Raw genomic sequence first — 23144 nt, 5'->3', positions numbered from 1 at the left:
AAAAGTTAGTTTCCCAAAAACTGGTCTATTCAGAGACCTAACAGAAAATGGCTATTAGAAATTAGCAGCTTTAAAATCAACTTTCATAAACTTGCAAAAGCATGTTCTCAACTGCTGCTAAAAAGAGATTTTTAACCATTAAAGTAAACTTTAATAATGTCCTTAAACATAAATGCTGAATTGTGTCCTTCTTCCCAGTAGATATATCCTTACTCTGAGCACTTGATATTTCAGTTTTTCATTAATTAGGGTGAAAAATTGATTTGGTAAACCTTCATTTGTTTGATAATTTGTTTATTTTACTCCCTGTGATGCATTCAAAAACAGGGTATTAGGAAATGAACTATAAAACTGACACACAGCAGTAACTATATAGTGTGCAATGGTCATTCCCTGACACAATTTCCACAATGCCTATCCCAGTATTTCCTATATTCAGAGTAACCCTAAATCAATCATATCAGAAAACTACAAAATTCCATTAAGTCCTCAATGTGCAGAGACATTTTTGGCCTCAGAAGTGAGCAGAGGACATTGAGGACAAAGAATGAGTATTTGTGAACACTCCTTTGGAAAACCACTCATTATCCTGAGTGAGACAGAGCAGTTAATTTAATGTAAGCTCACATCCTGTTTTCTAAATTTTCTTTTTTTTAAAAAATAAATATTCATGGTGTGCTTTGTATTGTCAGAGGTTTAACAGGCACTGTCAGAGGGGTTTCAAGGAGCCCTGCAGAAGCAGAGCAGCTACACTTCACTGCTTTCTCACCATTCAACAGACCCAATAAAACATCCCACGAAACTGCAGCAGCTTTCACCCCTAAGCATCTTCCTTCCTGTTATTTACTTCCACAAGATTTAGTTTACCAGAGCTTAGAGAGAAAGAAAGGGCTTTAATTACCTGAAAAAGCGGCTGTTTTCAGACTCTATGGAGTGACACTCCCTCTTGCTGCTGCACACCTCTGCTGCCTTCTGGACATTAGTCCAGTGAATTGGAACCTTACAGAAGAAGACTCCCATTCCTTTGGGCCTGGCTTGCAAACGCCAGGATGTGAGATGCAATGGAATAGCAAAGGAATCTCCTGGCATAACTGCTGGAAGGACTACAGGCTCTGCAACCAGAGAAGAAAACACATATCAAAAGAGGCTCCTTTACTGAAAAGCATAAAATTTTGAAGTAGTAAGTCTTAAATTTTAAAGGCAATATGTTTAATTTCAATGTAAATCACTTCCTGATTTATGGATGTTTCAAAAACAACCTGTTATTTTCAGCTCTATTAACAATCTGGCAGCAGACTAATTTCAGTGTGTAAATCTGAAACAGCCAAAAAAACCTGCTGGTATTCAAATTCTTTAGTGAAAATAATTGTTTCAAAAAACCTCATTCTTCAAACCTTTTGGCTACATTATCAGTCTATCATTACATTTCTTCACTAAACCTTTGCATGGAAACACCAAAACCCTCTAGACTACTGCTAAAGAGACAATTTTGCTACATACAGAAATATGATCCAGTCTTTACAGAGTCTCAGCTTTCCCTGTTTATCTGAACAACAACCAAAAATCCTGCTGGGCTCCCTAGTCTCTTGCTGACTGTTTTCTTCTTAGCATGACCCATATCCTGTCCAGGGAGTTCTGCTCTGGTGTGAAGCATTACAGATGCTGGTGAATCTTCTTGGGGAGAAAGCTGAACTCCCCACAGTATCTAGGGAATGCTATGGGTCACAGGAGTGTAGAGCACTCACTGTCAGGGGCAGAAGGACTGTCCAGTCGCAGTTCCATTGGAATTTCCAGCTTGTTCTTCACCATCAGGGCTGAGCGCACTGTTATCACCTTCCGGGCGCTCCCCTCCATGGTAACTTCAAACACCACACGAACTGGAGGCAATGAAGAAAACTGGAAGATATTTAAAAGCATTAAAAAGCTCAGGTAATGAATATATCTAGAAGAGGGACACCTCCATTATGAAGCACTAACTGCTGGAGGAAAGCTTGCCGACCGAGTCCAACCATGTGGGATTCATAAGGTGTTTAAATAGTTCAATAATGGTGCTTTATCCTGGATCTCCTCCTCAAGGCACAGTAAAATTATGAAAAAGCAATTCCACATACCACTAACTCCATTATCTTTCTCAAAATGATGCAAGCTCAAATAAGAACAATACAAATCCCAAGAGAAGCACTTTATACATCATCTCACTACTACATTATTTAATAAATCCATGGAATTTTAAGCCTAAACCTCATATAATTACCAGTCACTCATCATTCCTATCTGTCAAAACTCAAAATTAAGGTGGAGCTTTGTTAACATATTCATACTTTGTTCACTCAGAGCTGCCCTTCTGCTGTGGTGTTTTACCTTCTACATTACACAAAGCCACTTGGATCCTGAAAACAACATTCAGTATGTGTTTACAATTAGAATTCATATACTGGAATTTAAGACCCATTTTTCAAACACTTATACTGGTGAGGAATGGTAAATCATAAAGATTTGTTCTGATTTGAAAGAGCATTTTGTTTGCTTAAGTTTTGTCTCCTTTTTATTGAAGAAGTTCTAGAAGGATAGAAAAGCCAGTTCACTTGTAGAGTTTCCCTACTCTTACAGAAGTAGCTCTCAAAAGAATGAAAATATATACTCACATAGACTTGTGGATGTATTATATTTGTTCTACTTATTGGGCTTCCAAGCTGGGAGGAAAGTAAACAAGAAGGTTAAAGTAGTTTAACTTTCAGCTTTTAAGATACTGCTCTCAGCTTTAACACAGAACTTTACTACAGAAGAATAAACTTCCATCAATTTGTGTTTCTGATCTTCAGTAAAGCTTGGAATCATGTCAGAACTAGATCAGCAAACATTGTTTGTAATATTGCTTTCCACACAAAAAAACTAAGCTTAAGGGGGGGGTTTGTTGTAAAGAAAAATTCTACAGCAGATGTTGCTGAACAGCAGTTCTCATTAATTTATCATAATCTCATAATTTGCATCCTTTTCCTTAAATATTCAAGTTACAGAGAGATGATCTTTTTCATGTTTCAATATAGAAACATCAGAAAATTCAAGCAAGAGACCACTGGCTCTTGTCAGCAGTTTCAAATCAAATTTAATCCTGTTTTATATCAAAAATATCTCAACCTCCTATTTGTCCACTGCTCAACAACCCCCAGTAGCTACTCTCTAAACTATGTCTTGAAACCCACAAGACCATTTTTATCACTGAGCCTCCACCAAATGCCAGCCTGCTGATTATTACAACTGCATTTTCCCTTCATGACAAGTATATTTTGTCTACAGAGCCACATACTTCAAAAACAATCTCTAGGCTTACAGGAAATTGCCAGTGTTGTTTATTTTAAGCAAATTAAATACACGAAAAGCATTCCTGCAATGAAAGAAATAAAAGTAGCTGCTGAAATGCTGGGCTGATTTAAAGCTCAGTCCCCATGAGTGCATGGCCTGTCACTAATACATTTGTTCTGTCACTGGGAGCTCTGCCTGCCAAGCACAGATGAACTGCTGACTGCTCTGGCTGTGCTTTGGTTGCACAGCTAGGAGCCCAGCAGCTCCAAGCTCTCCCAATCCAGGCTAACTAAAAAGAGTTTCTCATACAGCAGATGCTTTTAGATCAAAATCTTGCAGACATCGTTACTCCTAATTTACATATTCTTTTAGAACACTCAAAATGAGAACTTACAGTAGAACAGGAGGAATTCTTATCTGGTGCAGCATATCGGAAAAATGTTCCAACTTTGTCCACAGACACTGGACTCACTTCTTCCCAGCCATTTACTCTCACTTGCAACTGATGAATCCTCAGATCATGTGTGTGCCTACCAGATTACATCAAGTTAAATTACTGCTAAGCATTATTATACAGAATAAATACCAAACAGATCAAACCACAAGCATCCTCTGGATTCTGCTAAGAGAATCTCAGTGAAGCATTTAAAAATCTGCTCAGGAGTTTTTCCATTTCATGGATAAATGGACCTGATTTTATGTCTAATTACTCCACCTGTCCTAAGGAACACACAGACACATAACTATGTTGCAAAAACAGAAGTGTGCCACATATTTGTTAATAAGCTCTAGTCCTTATCTCTCATAACAATCAACACTGCCCCAGCTGTCCTTTAAAATAAAGGACAATGATTTGTAATCAAGGGCCCCAAGTCCTTCTGAGAGCTTATAATGATCCAACTCACATATAGGAACAGCTGCCACCAACAGCAATAGCTGCTGCTTTACCAGAGAGATTATAATTTTACTCCATACAAGAGTATTACAAATAGAAACTCAACATCAACAGCAGATTTTAAAGAAATCCACTTTTAATGTGACACCTGCCAGTGCCCTCACAACTGTTCCATATACGAGACTGTCAGAACATCTCATGGCCTGGTCCCTTCACCTGTGTCTGAGTTTCCCTCTGGTTTCAAACTCAAACGGAACCTCTTCCCCAGTGATAACCTCTTGCCATTCACTGACATTATGGGCATCACCCAGCAACGTCCCGTTTTCCTCAGGAACAACACCTGGACTCCCACTGTGAGACAGCGCAGCCCTGTGAAGAGAATCACAGTGTTTTACAAAATGACTGCTTCAAGTTACAAGTGCTTTTCAGTCTGCCTCAGTCCTGCAGTGAACACATTCACAGCATGAATGTATTTGATTGGTTTCCATATTCTGCTAGGTCTCTTGAGAAAGAATAATCTTTTTTGTTTAATATTAAAACTCTCTCTGTGTCAAAGAAGAGGCTCTTAATTGAGTACAACTGGGAGTTGCCTACTTGTCTGTGCAAAACAAAATCATTAAAAACAACAGGGTTGGGCTGACATGGAAGAGGAGCCAGACAAAATGACTGAAGTGATCCCTGAAGAGCTCCTTACCGGGTTGGGGTCGTAGTCAGGGTGGCAAACCAGAGAGTGCAGCCAGTGTGATTCCTCAGAGCAAAGGGGACAAACGGCTGCCTGCGCTTTGGAGTCTTCATCTCAGCTACAAAACACAACACAGACTTGGCTGAATGGCCACAAGAAACATTCATCAGATGTTAATGTGGGATGAGACACAATGGCTGGAGAACCAAACCTGCCCTACCAAAAAAACCCCAAAGAAACAGGACACCACATTACCTACAAAGTTTTTACCATTAGTAACTAGTACAGAAATGATACAAAACAAACAGACATTCTTCCCCTAACACCAAACCCCCCTGGAACTGAGCTTAATCTACCTGTTCTTTTCTTTATATCAACTCTTATAAAATATGATGCCTTCAGTTACACCTAACATGTAGAAAATCTAACTAAAAACCCAAGCATAATCAGAAACCTCTTATGTACATCCAAATGCTCATGAAATAATAAATACACATTTGCTTATAATTACAATTTATGCTGCACTTAATGTGACAAATACAGGGTTAACCAGTATTCTCTTTGAAGGGACTTTTACTCTCAAAGCCTGAACAAGTAGAAATATTTTCCTATGCAGGATAAAGACTACTGAAATATGGAAAATAATTTGAGAGCAACCAAAGGTGATCTGGATTTGTTAAACTGCTGGGACAGCAAAACACCAGAAGAAGATACTACTCATCCCATGTATGACTTTTTCCAAGCACAAATTTCTAACAGGCACACAAGTGTTACTCTCATCTTCCACACTGCAGTGCAGGGAATCTGTGAAAACACTTACTGAGTTTGGACACAGAAAAACCCCTCCCAGTCCAGTAATTTATTTAAAAAGGAAGATAAATGGCTGCTACCTCAATACACACATCTTTGGTAAGAGAGAAGTGGAAAGAAGGCACACACAATAAATCAGCTGCTTAAAGAAAAGTGATGTGAAGTCACTCCAAAAGGTTTCCAGAGGCAAGCAGGGGTGAGGTGGGGAAGGCAGGAAAGTTTTTGAGGGAGTTACTGATCATGACAGACAACTGTGGACCCTCATGTTGTCCATGGAGACTTAAACCTCATCTAAAGCTTACAGAGAAAGTTATTTCCAATTAAATAACACAAAGATGAAACCCTTGAAAATCAAAACTCTGATTTTTGCCAAAAGAAAATACATGTTTTTAGTGTTGAGTTTCACTTTATATAATTTTTTGGCTAGCCCAGGTCCTACAAAATTAGACCAGAAGCCAAATGAACTTTTACACTGGTGTTTAATCTACTGCCAATTTATCTTTGGAAACTTCTAAAAAAGAATTTTTGGGACTATGGCCTGATTTTCAAAAGAAATGTAAAAGTTGCATTCTGAGACTACTGCCTGAAAAAAAAAAAAGACTATCATTACCAGGAGGATTTTTTCATAATTAATTTAGTAATTTAGCTGCAACCCTTATTAAAAGCCAAGCAATTAATATTAGATGTTTTGCTGCTTGTTTGATTTTTGGGAAAAAAAAAAAAAAACCAAACAGAGAAATATTTCAGAAAAATAATCCAAAATTTTCCGTTTTGTTGTTTTTTTTTTTTTAACTCAGAGAAAATATTTCTAATGGCACTCAAACAGGAAACAGATGTAGAATTCTAGAAAGTTTTCTGTCCTTCCATCCCTTAACTTTGCTGCAGGGCTATACAATTATCAAGTGTGCTGTTTGTTTTCTATAATGTCAAAAAATGAAAAATCTTACTTCATACTGCATGGTTTTTCCCAAAACCTGTCCTGTCAAATAGAACCCAAACTAACAAATTATTTATTTGGAATGCTTTACTTCCTAAGGCTTACTGAAAACAGCCCGTGCTTCTGAAGGCATTTGAAAGTTTTAAGTACCTAAATATGCTAAATTAGGCACAAATATGTATTTTGAACATAAAGATGTTTATTTTTAGAATCTAAATTAAATATTCTGATTTTTAATCCCACTGTACTCTAGAAGAGGGATACTGAATAGTCAACAATTCATATAACTTTCCTCACAAACACAGTTTTCCTACATGGGGTTATATTTCTCCACTCTTTCCTGAAAGACCCAAAGAAAGACAGCATGAAATACACTAATACTAAAAATACTAAATTTAGCAGACTAAAAGAAAAGCAGCTGTCATGTTATTTGGCTTGAGGGCTTTTTGGGTTTTGATTATTTTTAAATATAGAGGCCAATCCACCAGCAAGTCCCACATACAGCACAGTGTTTATTGTGCAAGAACCTTCCAAAGATGAAAACCACCTTTTTGGTGTCTGTGTGCTGTACAGTACCTCTAGCATAGATCTGATGCTCTAGGTTAGTCAAACTGGCTGTACTCCTAGTTCTAAGGTACACAAGAGGAAGGCCTGGCAGACAGGAAAGACAAAGTTAGCAGATTAGAAAATGCACACAAATACAGGCAGATCTTCCCCTGCATGCTGAAGGGAAGATACACATCATGCACTTGTGAGTCTCTACCCATTTGCTTACACTAAGCTGGCATTTGAATTGATAAAATTCCTTCCAGAAGGAACTCTGGGAGAAAATAAGCTGAAAAGTCCTGCCACATATCAAGAGTTGTTACTCAGGTGACTATTTCATGACTGTTTTTTCCAGAAACTCAGTTGTTTTAGGTCTCTGGGGTACAGAAAGAAAAAGATCCTCTCTGAACTGCCCACAGCCTAAACTCAATACTCTGATTTAATCCTTGACATGAGACTCACTCATTAACTGAGAGTGGCAGACAGAAAGGAAGCAGAACTAGCACTGCAAAGCTTTTACTCAAAGCTAAGCAGCCAGAAAGCTTTTTGTTCTAAAAGAACTGAACATAATTGAACAGAAAACAGCTTTTTTGTCTTTTTTTTTTTTTTGCCAAACATCTCTAACAAATCACTGTATTCTGTGAAGCCAAAAATACTTATGTTTGTAATACATTAGGCAGATGACTGTGAGTGTCAGGACTGTTTCAAATAAAGTGTGATTAATGACCAACATACTCTGCCCAAAACATGGGGGATCCACCGAAGAACCCATCCAATCTTCTGAGCTGATTACATTCACTTCTTTCTCCTGTTTACAATAATCTTCCATCCAGGACTGCTTGGTACATGTGTATTGCTCTAGAGGAATGTAAGCACAGACAGCCAATGTCTCCAAGGTGGCAGTAAACAAAGTCATTGAAAGTGTGTTAAATTCATCACACTCAAGTTGCTCCACTTTAAAAGCAGAAGTTTCACTTCCCTGCCTTTTCTGTGAGTCACTTACATAAGTTAAAGACAAACAGCAGCTCATAAAATCACAGCAGTGTCTTAAAAAAATATATATCCCTAAGATTTTATTTTTTAAAAAAACTTTCAGTGGAGTTTCATGTTCTTAAGATACTCCTGTGTCAATCTAAGAGCTCTCCCTGCCAAGGCAATTAACCTTAAATATTTTCATGTTAAAAGTACTTCCTAGGGGTTTTGGGGTTTGCTTCTTTTTAAGAGGCACATTCCTGCATAAATATCAAGACACCAGTTGAGTCCTCTGGCACAATATTAATCACAAACCAGCCTCACCACTTATTATCACTGCTTTTAAAAAGCATCATCTTAGGAATCATTGATTTGCTTCTCCTCCTGCCACCTTGGCTCCCTCTTTTTCTGCCAGCCCCTCAGGTTCTCCTTGGGGGATAAAGGACCAAGGAAGGCTTTTCTGTTATATCTCCAAGCTCAGCTGTTGGCATTATTTTTTATATTTTTATATCATTATATTTTTATATTATATTTATATTTTTATATATTTTATATTATATTTATACTTTTATATATTTATATATTATTATATATTATATATAATAATATAATATATTATAATATAATGTATATAATATATATAATATATATTATATTATAGATATTTATATTATTATATTTTTTCTATTTTTATATATATATTTTAATATTTTTGTGCCCACCAAATAATTCTGAGTTAGCAACAATATTCCTGGGTATTATTAGGACAGAATTAGAGCTCCACAATGCAGAAGCTCACATGAAATTGGATTTAATGACAAACAAAATATTTTGATTTCCAGAGATGGGAATTGACAGCTCAGGTACTCAGAAACTGAAGAACTGAAATGAGTAGCTCCCCACTACACCTGTCAATATACTGAAAAATGATGAGCTTATCAAAATATTTTTAAGCCCTGTGAAGTATGGAAAGCTTTAGATGAAAGCCTGTTTCTGATTAAAAATAAATTTCAAATAACATATAAATTTGATAAAATTCATATGACCAGAGGAAAAACTCCTACTAAGCTCTAACATATGTTAGATGTCATATCAGCTCATGTCTTTACACTTTGACACCATCTGATAGAACAGAGGCTGCCTAAACACACACCTGGTACAGCATCCTGGGAATGGAGGGACTTGGGCCAGTCCTGCTCCCTCCACGGGATGCCAGCAGCACTTTAATTACAGATGTCTGTCATTTTCAGCAGTGAAAAGCAGACTGTAGAGTGCTGCTCTCAGGGAATATTCCCACATACCTATGAGAACAGAGGTGATGTTTATATCCAGCCGTGGTTTGGCCTTCACCTCCAGCTTCAGGCGGGAAGGGTGCAGGCGGCTCGAAGCTTGTTGTTGCCAAGACACTGAACACGGCCACGGCTCAATAAAGGGCTCCCAGCCTGAGAGAAACACAAACCATCACCTCTGCTACACACATGGAGGCCACACTGCAATGCTCTTTACATATTTAATAATGAAACTTTCATAATTAGATCATTTCATCTGTGTAAGTATATTTAATCTGTGTTCAAGATGAAGTTGCAAGCCTATGGATTTAATTTAATATCTAATACAAATTTGGTCCAGCTCCTCCATTTAGACCATGTATACTATATGTAGGGTATTTTAGAAATATCTTCCAATTAAAGCATTAGAAGGCAATTAAAGCTTTATATTTAAGCTAGCTGGAATTAAGCTCTCTCTCAAATAGCTTTGACAATGATTTTCACACAATTACATGTTACATGGGCTATTATTCAGTATCACAAAAGATAAAGGTCTAGAAGCTATTAAAAAACCACCCTACATGTTTTTAAAAACAAGGTATATTTTAAAACAAAAAATATTACCTTGCTATTGACAGATAACTCCAGAGTGCTTGTCACCAGTAATGTAACAGAAAATTCAGTTTCTAAGTTTAAAAACCCACACAACTAGATTACTTCTTTTGTCAGTATCTGGCCTGTATTGAGGCCTAACTTGCTTTTTTGTATCTAAAACATAAATTGTGATGGTCTTCTTATGTTAACCCTTTGTCTTCAACCTAATCACCTGCCCTCATATGCTCTTCCTTCCTGAAATAAGTAATAAACTGAATGCACCAAACAATTAAAGAGAGAACAGAATGCAGAGACAATGCAGCTTGTTATAAAACTGTTTCTTTGCTGGATAACCTTCCTTTGCTATTCCATTTGAAAACCTGAGTGCCACTTTCATATCAGCAAAATCTCCACTTTCCACATCCCTCCAACTGATCTTAAATCAGGATATCTTGTCTAGGATCACACTGTCTCACACACAGTCCCAAAAGTCAACCTTTCCCTATTCCCTTAGAGGCATTTCGTAGTGGGTGAACTTCAGGCTCCTGTAGTAGGAAAAGTTGTTTCCTAAACTTAAAGGAGAAAACAGCAACCCCCCAGGTATTTCACCTGAAAGCTCACGGTTGTAATAATCTCCAGAGAGGGTAAAATGAGCGTAGCCCTCAGGGCTGGTTCTCAAATGTTGGAGAAAATTCAAACCTGTGAGAAAAATAAGAGAAAAGTGAAATTTAAACTAATGTAAAACAATCAAACTTCCTGATTTTGTGAACTGTCAAGCAAGCAATGGAAGGTTTTGTCTTGTCTTTTAAAGTGAAATGGTACAAAAAGCCCATCATAATACTCTTCAAATAACATTTGCAAACAGCCACACCTTACAATACAGAGCCTCCCAAGGATTCTGCTGAGGACAGATTCCATTTGTTTTGTGATGAAAAAAGGGGAAACCAGAATCTTAACCCTACAAAGACTGCAATCTTCTTAAAACCAAAACTTAAACAGAGATAAAGGAACCCCCAATACCCTGCACAAGCACCACCAAGACACTGGCAGTTGAAATTTGACAAGTCCTGACAAACAGGAGCATGATGCTGAACACAGCCAGACCTGACAGTCATTTAAAGCCAAGGCAGAACCAGATACTCACGTGAAAAGGTTAATTCAGCCAGGGGAACGTCACAGTCCATGCAGTCATCTATAAAGCAGATGCAGACACTTTCTGCCTTTATTTTCACTCCAGAGACGAACTGGAAGGGCACAATCCCCTGGCTATCTCGACCAGAAGAGGTCTGGGAAACTGATTTCAGAGGATCAGCATTCTTAAACAACCAACTTGCTGCTTTTTTCAAGTCACCTTAGATAAAAGCAAACAACCAATCAACCATCACCTACTTTCTCAAAGACTTATACTTAGTAAAAATCATATAGAAGCAAACTAATTCCCTCTCTCTTAAGAAAACATTCTCAGCAGTACCTTGAAGCTGCTCTATTTTGTAACATAAATATGAGAAGATTATAAACACATTGATATATCCTAAGAGATGTGTTTTGAAGTTTGTAAATGTAATAAAAAACTGGAACTTTATGCATGCCTATAGATAAGGTGGGAAGCATGATGGTGCTAAAGGAAAAAAGAATCACTCATGTTAAAATTTTGTCTTCTTTTCATGAAAAGAAATATGATTTTAAAAGGGAGAGATGAGAACACAAGCTCTCAAGAGGAAGAGGTGTAACAGCAAGAAATTGGTGCAGCATAGAAGTTACCAGCCTGAACACAACTAGAACTCCCAAACAAAAATACCCTCAAGCACCCCACACATGACATCCCAAAGGGCAGAAAGAATCTTTAGAGGTTGGATTTTACACAGTAGCAGAAACAGGAAGAAGAATGTTTAAGACTACAGGCCAGCACAGAGCCAAAGACATTCTAAAGAAAGAAACAGTGCCTGTGCATGGCCACCTGACAGTCTAAAGGCTTTACTTAATTGCAATTAAGGTAATATGAACAATGTGCAAACCCCTGCTAAGAATATCTGATGTTACCTTGGCAGACCAAAAGAGCTTTACGACAATCTTCCATAGAGAATCCCAGCTCCTGGAGGCGAGCCAGCTGGACCTCTGCAATGAACAGTTAACCAAGCATAAACCCTTGGCAGTTATCTATTTGTTTTCATCTCTGAATTCAAGATATATCTGGATGAAAAATAAGGGTTTGCTTGTTTAAGATTGTAACTTAAACTTGTAACTTGTAGGAAAAGCACATGATTCAGCCCTGCTTTTACATTTTTTATGGTATCATCAGGACAATGCATTTAGGTAGTTCTAACCAACAAGGGCCTTACACCACAAAGATACCAACATCTTTTGTGTCAAACACATAGATTAGCTTCACCTTGTAGAATTTCCTTTAGATATAAGATTGTCTTCACTCCAACAGTGAAAAACATACCAAGAACAGGATCCAGCACACGTTTGGATCCATCTCTGGTCTCATGTGCCAAGGTCTCACTCCCCAGGGCTGAACTGGAGGGATCAGCAGCACTTGGGGCAGCCGGGTCAGGCAGAGCTGCGCTCGTCTGTTGGGGAATTGACTTTGCAATTGCCAAGAAGAGCTGAACATCATTATAGGACAGTCTGATATCCAGTGCTTGCAACTGAATCTAAATGAAAAATCAGAATATAAGATTCACTTGCCTTTTTCTATACATTTTTCTTAAATACTTCAGATAAATATAAGCTTTTTCCAAAGGATGACTAAATTTAGTGTTACAATTTGACCACTATGCTGTTTTAAAGATCCAACAATAAAATTATCAAACATGCTATTATTTACCAACAACCAAAAGCATTACATCTCAGGGAAAAGAAGTTTTACTTTGATATAATGGCAAAAAATGTCTTTAAATATAATTTCCTTCAATATGTCCTAATAATTAGAAACAGAAAATACAGAAAAGTATCTTTTTCTTTTGGTTATTAGTAAGTATTTAATACCATAAGCCTATATAATCAGTCTGTTTCTTTCCCCCAGTATTATTCTCTGTAACATATCCCATAAATCACTTTTTTCATTACCACTAAGAGCACTTTCTGCATGCTTCCTTCCTTTCCTTTTCCATTTCAGGAAAAAATTACCTTATTCTTTTCTTATGCATTTGAAAGTCTTCTACTGAATCCTTGGGCATAAAAATGTCTTTGCTAGTGTTCCCTACTGCAAGCAGTTTTATTCAGGCCTTTAATGTTACCTCTAGAATAGGAGGAAAATCTTCACTATTGAAAGCATCCAGCAGTCCTGAACCACTTGGGTAGGAAGAATTCCCAATAAGTTCCATATGAATCTGTACTGGATCAATGATTGACAGTGCAGTCTCTTGCTCATTTCCTAACCGGCATGAAAACACCTAAAAATTGCAAATAATTTCAAAAAAATTATGAACTGAGAGAGCAGACCTGGCAAGAGCTAGCAATATTTTGAGGCTACAGTCAAGTCTTACAATGTTTTAATAGAAACAATGTAAAACTACTCTTAAAACTGCTGAAAAGTGAGAGCATTTGATGAGAAACCAACAAATTTCCAAAGGAATCTGTGTACTATTCCTTTTGTATATATCTTTTTAGTAAAGAATCTTCACAAACTCCTCTAATTTTAGATCTAATACAGAAGGAAATTTATTTTTCTTACCTCAATGCCAAACAAACTGCCAGAGAAAGGACGATCTAACAACTTGGGCTTGTAAGTGAGAACAGTGGTTCCCTTCAGAATAATTGCATTGGTATCGAAGCAGGACATGTCTTCAACAACCACAAATTCAGTTCCTTAACAAAAAAAATAAAAGACAAAAAACTCACAGGGCAGTTGGCATCATTAATGTACTTCAGGCAAATGCAGCAGGTTTCTTAATTTAATTTAATGGACCTGGTTTTACACCAGAATATGGCTTTTAATGAGAAAAACTCCTACAAAAGCACCAGAGAAGAGCACATTTACCTGTCACATTAACCCTGACTTCCAGGTGCTTTTCTGCTGTCACAGGGAGTGAGGAACGTTTGGTAACCACTCCACTTTTCACAGTTTTGGGAACAACAGCTGTGTCACTGATGCAGGTTCGCTGGGGATTTTCTCGCTTTTTGGTGTCTCCAGGGGTGTATAAAAAGTCATGAACCAGTAACAACCAGTCAAATATCAGGAACACACGAAGATTGTTCAGAACAACTGTGAAACTGGAGGAATCCTTAGTAGACCTTTTAAGAAGGGAGGAGCACACAGGTGAACTTTACAACCTGCAGATATTTTAAATCATGCTGAAAACTATCAGTATCTGGTAAGAATTATACAGCATTTTATAGGGGTACACTTGGTTTACAGTGTCTGGTCTTTAAAATACATACATACATACATATATATATTAAAACAGATTGAAATTCAGCAATTTGCAGTACCCACAGATCTTAACTGCACAAATTCTAAGCCATAATGGTACAAGAGATGAGTTGAAAAGCTACATGACAGGAAATTCATGAAAGCTCCTTTACCACACTTACATTATCAATATTAATTTTCAAAATCTCAGATCTTAAAACCTTTTTTTATTATCATTTTATGACTGTTGGGTATCAAACCTAACATTCTGTGTGTGAAACTCAGAGCTGGCCCCCAGATAAGAGGTACAACATGAATTTCCTGTCACACCCTGACAGCATTTTGCTGGTTTGTCATTCAGAAAAAATGTCAGCCTGCCTGAGCTCCCAGCATCCCATTCTGCAGCTCTGGCTAGGAGAGATAAAGTGTTTTTGGCCTTGTGATCTGGAATACCAGCTACATTTGATCATGCTAACTGGAAAATCATCTAAGTACTTAAATACCATGAACCAATTTTCAATCCAGCACACTGTGAACTATAAAATCTCCAAAGAACTGAGATGCCTTGGTGGGGAGCAGGCTCTGCCTGTGCTGCTTCCAAAAGCAAAAGCCTGTAACCCTCCCTGGCTCTCCAGGATATTTCAAGAGGCACCAGTCAGTAGAACACTATCACTGAGTTCTGCCAGCCCTTACATCTACTGCCAAGGATGCTCTCACCACTGAAAACAGACCACATGCTGCTGCAGCTGAAATTTAAAATCACAACAGTTGGGAAGAAGATTCCTGAAACTCTCACTCATAAACCAGATTAGGCTGTACTGTGCAAACTCACTAACTGTGTCTAATCTAGCTGCCCACTGACTCAACAGTTCTGTGAAAACCATCTGGGGTTTTTTTAGGGTGTATTTTTTAGTAAATCCCATTTTAGTTTTATTCAAATTGAAATGTTGGTTTCTTTCTGAACACGTTTTTTAGGTACCTAAAACTGTAATGCAGCATGCAAATCTTCAAAAAAAAATTTCTCTCAATTGCCAAGGTTTTTTTAGCTGGTTTTTATGAACAAATGTCTCCAGAATTTTCTACTGGACTGAAATAATCCACAATTTATTTTTTTTTCTACATTATTTCTACAACTGTTTCAAAAGGCATCATAATTATATGAGAGTGAGAAAGATGAGCTTGGTCAGCTTTCTGATCAGAAGTGAAAGTAACATCTCTAGTCATTTAACTTCACCCTCTTTTTTGGTAGTTAATATTCCTCAAAAAATCACCATGCTGATAAAGGTAAATACTGACATTATATTCTCATTTTCAATACTAAAATAGATCAAAATAGGTAAGAGAAAACAAGCAGGGTAGGACAGAACACAGAAGAGAATACAGAGATTGTTTTTGAAAGAGGTGCCATTTCTGTCTGTGTTGATGCTCTCAGAAAACCATGTGTGACACCTGCTGGGAAACAGCTTTTATGCATCTTATATTAAAAATTCTACAAACTGGTTTTATGCACACATACAAGTGATAGGCCAGACTTACCAAATTTTAAGCACTACTGATTTTAATAGGTCAAACCTTCATCTGATTTGATTACACTTTTAAACACAAATTTTATTGCAACAAGTGAAGAAGAAAAAAAAAAATTCAGCAACTTCCAGAGAGTTAATAACTGCAGATTTCAATCTATCAAGTACCACTGATCACTCCAAAAATAAAATTGAAATACAATGCCCTCATGTTTATCTACAATAGTAACAGGTGTATTAAAACCAGGACAATACTGATTATGTCATTGGTAAAAACAAACAAATCCCAGAATTACTAACCTGAAATGCAATTCAATTTGGATTGCTCCTGGGCTGCTGGTGTTCTTTGATGACTGAAAGATGCAATTGAAGACATTTGGGGGGCCTGTAGCATATTTCTGTCCAGCATAACGAGTGTCAAAGGCCATCATGGAATGAGAGACCAGATTTACAGACTTTGTTCCGTTTGAAGAACTTTCAAAAAGCAACTTGGATTTCTTAAAGTCAAACCTGGGAGAATAAAAAGCAAAACAACACACCAAAGGGACTTAGAGTTTAATTATTCCCTGGAATAAATTCCCTTACTTTACAAGTATGGCACACTGCTGAAATCTTTAATTTAAGTATTTTCTAAAACAACTACAATTATGTCCCATGTCATAGAGATAGAAAACAGATTTGTACTAAATGTAGTAATATTTTACACTGATAAAAAAACCTTCTGGATTAAAAAATACCCAACAAGCCAACACAGCAGAAATCTGATTTTTTAACCTTCCCTTGTATCACTTTCTTAATTAAAATACTATTTCTCTTGGGAAAATAAACTGATTACTGGGCTGTTATTTCAAGGATAACTGGAAAGACAGACCATATCTTTTGAACAGTGTCATTCCCTTTCATCTTTCAGAGCAGCTCAAACACTTAGTTTGGACTCTAATTAAGAAATTCCATTTCACTGCATTATTAAACTGTAATTCCACAGTATTCCATTCCATGTAATTCCATTGTATTATTTCAATTCTGGTCTTGTATCTTTTATGTGAGCATAGAATTTAGGATAAGGTAGTGAGTAAGAGAAGAGCATTCATACCTGGCTAAAGAGCTGCATCCATCTTTTCCTTTTGGATCCATCAGTTCCAGGCTCACATTAACCATGTCAATGAGGAATGACATGGAAGTATACACTTCTCCACTCAAAACTGTCTGAAAGTGGAAAACAACAACATTCTTTTTCAGAGCAATTGTTTAACTTTCATCTCTGAATTAAACTGTATTTCAGAAAAATGTAAACAGCTGTTGTGTGGTGTCTTTCTTCTCCAAAGAGTTTCATTAACCATTATTGGGGAATGGTACATTTCACAACACTGTGGCCTTTAACTTGAAAATGACTCATTTTCACAGCACTGATCTAGAGAGCTTATTTGTCCTTTGAACATTGCTGCCATCAGCAAAATGAACACACCCCCAGACATTTCAAGAGAATTTCAGCTGCATGTAGCTCCTCTTACAAGAATCCTTGGATCCTGCAAGTCGTAAGGGCGCATGAACTCCTCGATGGGCTCCCCCAGGTTGTTCTCCAGCAGCCCACGGATCAGTTTGTACTTGTTCAGATCCAGAGAGCAGTGCACTGAGGACAGATTGCCATGGATTGAAATGTCTGCAACGGTGTGACTCAGCTCCCTGCAACAGAGAGGAAACCTCAGCGTTTCCAGGAGCTCCAACAGAGCAGGCAATTCCTTTAGGATACAACAAAAGGCATCTAAAACACTGCTCTAGGTGACAGCACAAAGTGACCCTGTTTAAACTCACTTGTCCAAGTTTCTCTCTACTTTTAACTTCAGTCTGAAGGGTTCTGTCAGCAGGCTCTCTCCTGTCTGCCTCACCAAGTAGGATGGAAAGCTCAAATCTGCAATGGTGTCTTCCACAGCCTTGGAATACTCTCTCTGGTATCTTTCAGCAGCAAAGATGTCCATGTCCTGCAGATCAACCACAATGCAGTCTAAGAGGCAGATGTGATCCTCTGCAAGTACACAGGAGATAACACATTAAGGAAGAAAAATAAAATGGGCTCAAAACTAATGCAACCTACTTTTAGTTTTGATTTTATTTTACATTTTTTATTTTTTTGTTCATGTTCATCAATATCTGTAACTATCAGATACCAAGCTCACTCACAGAAATGCCTAACTTACATTAGGAATGTACTGTATGTGTGCAATATGCATGTCAAAACACACCCAATTTGCAGGACTGTTCTTCCAGAAGCTGAACTATAACTCCCTAATCCTTTCAGCTGAAAAAACTCAGCCTTAAAGCTCAGAAGTCATTTCTTCTCCAATCTACCATCTTCAGACTCAGAGCCTCATACTTTTTCAGTGTCACATAAAGGCAATATGTCACTGTAGTATTTTACAAGGCAAAACCATCCTACTGCTCTCACATACCTGGGCTCTCAGGGTTTGGGGCAACAGGCAGCTTTGATGGCTGTCCTGGCTGCTTACTCGATGTGCTCACTGCAGGCTCACTCTTCAGCCTAGGAATGTTTGTCCCTGATGGTTTTTTCATGACCAATCCTTCCATAGCTAATTTGGACTCATCAGCACTTGTTTTCTTCATGCTGTGTTTTGGGGTTCCCATAGGAGAGGAAAATTGAACTGAATCCTGTTAATGAAAGAAATTAACATTAGATTTTTAATTTAAATTCTAAGGAAGCAATGCACCAAGGTTCAAGCTGAAACAAATTACCAGAATTCCAGTATCTTCTGCTGCAAAAAAAATGGCCAAACTTTTCTCCTATTGCCTTAACAGCAGATGAGAACATTTTCTTTGTAAAAAAAGATTATTTCAGCAACCTTCCTCCAAAAGCTGTGGAATCTTTTCAGTGAGAAACTAATTCATAAGCATAAAACTGAAAAACTCTCATGTAAATGAAATTAACACCAAAACAGAGGGGTAAGACTGTCATGATATTAAACATTTCTGCAGAATAAAGACTGTTAAATATTTAAAGCCATTTCTCAGGTGATGAAAAAAATATATACTATTATTTCTGCAAGACCATGTCATCAACTTCTTATTTTATTACAGTATGTGAACTAACACTTCTATACATGCACATTTTATGCACTTTAAATACTTCAGCTGACACACCAAAATGTGTCCCAAAATTCTCCTGCAGTTTAAGGTTGGATAAATCTCTCCATTTAATGGTAAATTCCTCACTGGTGAAAGAAGAAAAGTTCATTTATAGTCATGTAAAATATTTTAGACATCTCCCCACCACCACATTTCATTTCCAGTGGAAATCCATGAGCTGTCTTGCATCAAAAACCTGCAAATTCCACTACAAAAAGAGTCACATCAACATTAGAAATTTCTTTTCCCAAAAATCCTGCTTGACCAATCTGACAGCCTCCTGTGATGGAATGACCCCAACCACTCTGAGATTGGTCTGGTGGAAGAGGTTTACACACCACCTTTATACTCCAAAGCCAATTTTGGGATTTATCTATCAATCATTTCAATTAATTTAATTAACCTCGTGTCCCACATGCAGACTGCAATCATCTTTAGTGATCTACTCAGCCCTTACTCTAAGATTGCTCACCCTGCCCCTGCCCCTGTATTGTTACTATTATTTACCATCTTCCTTCTGTATCCAGTTCCTGATGTCACATCAATCCCTATCATAAACTTTCCTCTCTGATTTTAATTGTTAATATTTTCTTGCCTTACATGGTTTTTAAATATTAGAAAAAAATGGAAAAATTAATTGTAAACACAATCAAGGGTTTTAGGAAAAAAAAAAGTTGAGGATATTAACATTTAACTTCATACTGTAAAGAGAAGACTGAAAAGTGCATGCAAAGGAGAATCATCACATCATCTATAAATCTATGAATTTATGCAATTAAATCCAAATTAGCAGCTCCTCAGACATGCATAAAAACCACACCACAAAAACTTTACATCCAATTCTTATAGAATTCAGCAAAACTTTTAGAACAGAAACATAAATTTTAATAAATGCAGTAGCTTTAAGTGCTAAATTCCAGAAGAATATTTTCTGTTTTATAGAATGAATGAGGAGCACCTGAACACTGCTATAAAGATGTGAAATACCTCAAATAAAACAGGATCCTTGTATGCATTGCCTTGTAAAATCCGATCCTCAAAAATAAACATAGGACAGAGGAAAAATGAAAACAAAACCAACCAAAAAAATGCCAAACCCCACCTAATCCCATTCCAAACACCTACATTTCTACATAACACAGTATTTTTAGGCTGAAATAAAATTATTGTGCATGCTGTCTTTAACTTATAATGTTAATTTAGGAGTCTAATGCTTACAAACCTGTACTTGTACACTACAGTACAGGAAACAACCCAACATCACAGTCCACTAGCTCCTCACAGCAAAGTCACAGGTAGATACCAATCACATGAAGGCAACAGACACACCACAAATCCACTGCAGCAATTTTGTCCATCTAACTTCTAATCCCTTCAAAATGGCATTAGGGGGTTCCCAGACAACTCCCTACTTTGATGAATGGGTTAGACAGAGAAAGCCATCCAAGATGCATCTTCCTTATCCCAAATTTTGTGGCTGCATCTCTCAAGAGCAGCACCAGCCACTCCTGTGCTTTGCCAGGTGTACAGCCACTGGAAACCTTTCCCAAGGTTTCACCTCATCAAAGCAACTGTGCACACTCAGTTTCACTGAGAGCAGACAGGAAAAAATAAACCAAATTCTGTTCTCCAGTGTGTTAGAGCCAACACAGACCCCTGCTTCTGCAGTTCACAGTGTGGAAATTTGAACAGCTGGAGTAACCAAAGAGGGTGAGCTGAAAGCCCATCTTTGTCCCACGTTCAGGTGTACACCCTGTTGGGTCCTGCTTCCTCACCAGAGCAGCTGGAGTGAGTTCAGCCTCCTTTATTCCCTCTGCTCTCTCAAAACACTCAGCTCACCTGCCCCAATGCCTCAGGCTGGAAGCTCAAGGCAGGAAAGGCAGCACAGCACAATCAGCAGCAAGGAAAATCTGTAAGGTTTCCCAGCACACTGGCACACACTCTCATTACCAGAACTATAAATTCAATATATAAAGTAAAATGTAAGAATCATTTACTATTTTGATTTTGAAATAAAATCCACAAGAACTAGCAAAACTACAAGCTGCTAAATTAAGAAGCAATGTTCCTACCTTGTTCTTTAATGAAAAGGTGCCTGGCATTCCTGCAAACAGGAATTTGTTCTTCACTTTCAGTTTTCCCAGATTAGCTACAATAAGACTGTTAGACTTGGAGCTCTCAGGTATAAGAAGAACAGGAGCCTCAGCCTCAATATCAAGAAGAACTCGGGAAGCTCTCTGGGCTTTATCTCTCACCTGAAAAGAGCAAAATTACATTTAAAAAATAATTATAAAAATTGCAGGAAGCAGGTGATTATTTCCCACTGATTAGCACTGAACTCAGGATCACTACCCTTGATTTACAAAATTAAGATATAAGAGTTTATACCAAAAAAAACCAACAACAAAGCAACCAACAAAAACTCCTCAAACTCTTGTTTTAGGCAGAGAATAAACACTCATTTAAAAGCTGTTATGATGTAAACAGGAAAAATGTGTGCAAGAGATGCAGCACTCAGGAGTGATATGCCCTCTCACCCCTGAAATTAGAGGCAGAACAGACACTACTCAGCTCACTATATAACATGCTACTTAAGAAAAATTATCTGCAAAAAGCAAAGCCCCATCATTTAGAACAGATGTTTCAAAATCAGATTCAAACTTCCCACCTGATACACAATGAGGCATTTTAATATCCAAGTATTCACTGATTTTCCTTCAATTATGAGAAGCTTCTATTAAAAGAAGACTGTATTAATTACTCCCACATTAGGTTGTGGAGTCTGTGGCTGGCCTGATTATTGAAACACTCTATCATGCCCTATATATTCTATATTGATAGACTCTATCTTGCTCTACAATCTCTATATTCATACACTCTACCATGCAGAAGTTCTGATTTCCTCAGCCTACCAGACATCAAACTAAATCAGAGACATTCACCTGAGTGGAACACAACTTCTCACCTGGCTCTCCTAATTCAGTATTATTACCTGGTGAACAGTGAAGAATAAAGCAAGATAAAACCTTGACCCTTTCTGTCCAGTGCATCCTGCAGAAACCAGTGATGCCTTGAGGCATCACCAGGCACTCAAGTTTGCAAATTTGGTATTCTGCACCTTCAAACAGCAGCAGGATGCTCCTAATTAAGGTTTCATGACTACAAGATGAGCCTGAGAACTCTCTACCAACACCAAAACTCTAAAACCTCCCACCATTTCAACTCACTTGACCTGATGCATTAACCTAAATTATATATTACATTTCAGCTGCAAAAAAGCATAAAAAAGCATAAAAAAAAGGCCCAGACATACTGTTTGTCCTTCAATCGCTGCTCTCTGCCTTCCCAAGACATCTTGGAGCTGAGTGAAATGCTGGATGAAGGACACCACCTCGGCCTGGAAGCGCTGGGTGTGCACATACTGGACAGAGGCCATGCGCAGGGACACACGGACGTCACATTCCCGCTGCAGCAGCGGGTCCGGCCTCCCGTACCTGGGAGAAGGGGTGGAAGTCAGATTTACCCATCTTTAGCTACATTTTAGAAGCAGAACTAAGGCATTTTGCTGCATTTTAAATAATAAGATAGATTTAACTAATGTTCACAGCATGTAATTAACACTATTTCAGTTGCAGACGTGGAAAGTCGGGTTTGTGTTAATTACTTCTAAATTTTGTATATTTAAGTGCTGTTGAATTTTAATTGAGCAGATAGGAAAATTCTCCATTTTGGAATTTTAATCTCTGCATACCAGATAGACTTTTGGTGATTATCTATCAGAACAGTGGCTTTTAAAGCAACTACTCCACTGCAGGATAATGTGTACATTCAATTCTGTATCAGTGTGCTGTCATATTTGAAATCAATTCCGTAACATTACTTGGATAATCTCTAATCTGATTAATTGGAAAACCAGGAAACATCACAAGACCCATTTCTTAAAACATAATAAACAAATTCAAATTTACATTATGACAAAAGTAAACCCCTTATTCTAAAATCAAGGAGCAAGGGAAAATCTATTTCATCAGTTGAAAACCTCTTCCAACTTTAAAAAAAAACCAACCTGTTTTAGGTAGGAACAAACTATCATGTAAATACTTTCATACAGCTTTAGAA

General features: G+C 37.5%; 1 protein-coding gene across 8 annotated transcripts in view; it reads right to left on the bottom strand.

Moving 5' to 3' along the window:
- Positions 1-23144, bottom strand: part of VPS13D (vacuolar protein sorting 13 homolog D) — a 96652-nt gene that overhangs the window by 53028 nt on the left and 20480 nt on the right. For 7 of the 8 annotated variants that reach the window (XR_004500055.1, XR_001524775.2, XM_033519304.1 and 4 more), the window contains 23 exons: positions 22339-22519; positions 21098-21280; positions 18335-18551; positions 17700-17910; positions 17399-17570; positions 16981-17093; positions 16188-16397; positions 13993-14246; positions 13687-13820; positions 13250-13405; positions 12454-12664; positions 12048-12122; positions 11152-11358; positions 10617-10706; positions 9447-9587; positions 7909-8031; positions 7204-7278; positions 4893-4998; positions 4415-4567; positions 3698-3833; positions 2646-2693; positions 1746-1896; positions 902-1112 (listed from right to left, as the gene is read on the bottom strand). Coding sequence is in view for 6 of the 8 variants with exons in the window: in XM_033519304.1 (XP_033375195.1) it covers positions 902-1112; positions 1746-1896; positions 2646-2693; positions 3698-3833; positions 4415-4567; positions 4893-4998; positions 7204-7278; positions 7909-8031; positions 9447-9587; positions 10617-10706; positions 11152-11358; positions 12048-12122; positions 12454-12664; positions 13250-13405; positions 13687-13820; positions 13993-14246; positions 16188-16397; positions 16981-17093; positions 17399-17570; positions 17700-17910; positions 18335-18551; positions 21098-21280; positions 22339-22519 (3558 nt within the window). In the remaining 2 variants the exon portion in view is untranslated. The remainder of the gene's footprint in view (positions 1-901; positions 1113-1745; positions 1897-2645; positions 2694-3697; positions 3834-4414; positions 4568-4892; positions 4999-7203; positions 7279-7908; positions 8032-9446; positions 9588-10616; positions 10707-11151; positions 11359-12047; positions 12123-12453; positions 12665-13249; positions 13406-13686; positions 13821-13992; positions 14247-16187; positions 16398-16980; positions 17094-17398; positions 17571-17699; positions 17911-18334; positions 18552-21097; positions 21281-22338; positions 22520-23144) is intronic. The other variant, XM_015648297.3, reaches the window with a different exon arrangement.

This window comes from Parus major, chromosome 21, assembly GCF_001522545.3.
Source record: "Parus major isolate Abel chromosome 21, Parus_major1.1, whole genome shotgun sequence".
In the NCBI taxonomy this organism is placed as follows: Eukaryota; Metazoa; Chordata; class Aves; order Passeriformes; family Paridae; genus Parus; species Parus major.
Note: the sequence above shows the minus strand (reverse complement) of the source record. Positions and strands in the feature narration are given on the sequence as shown.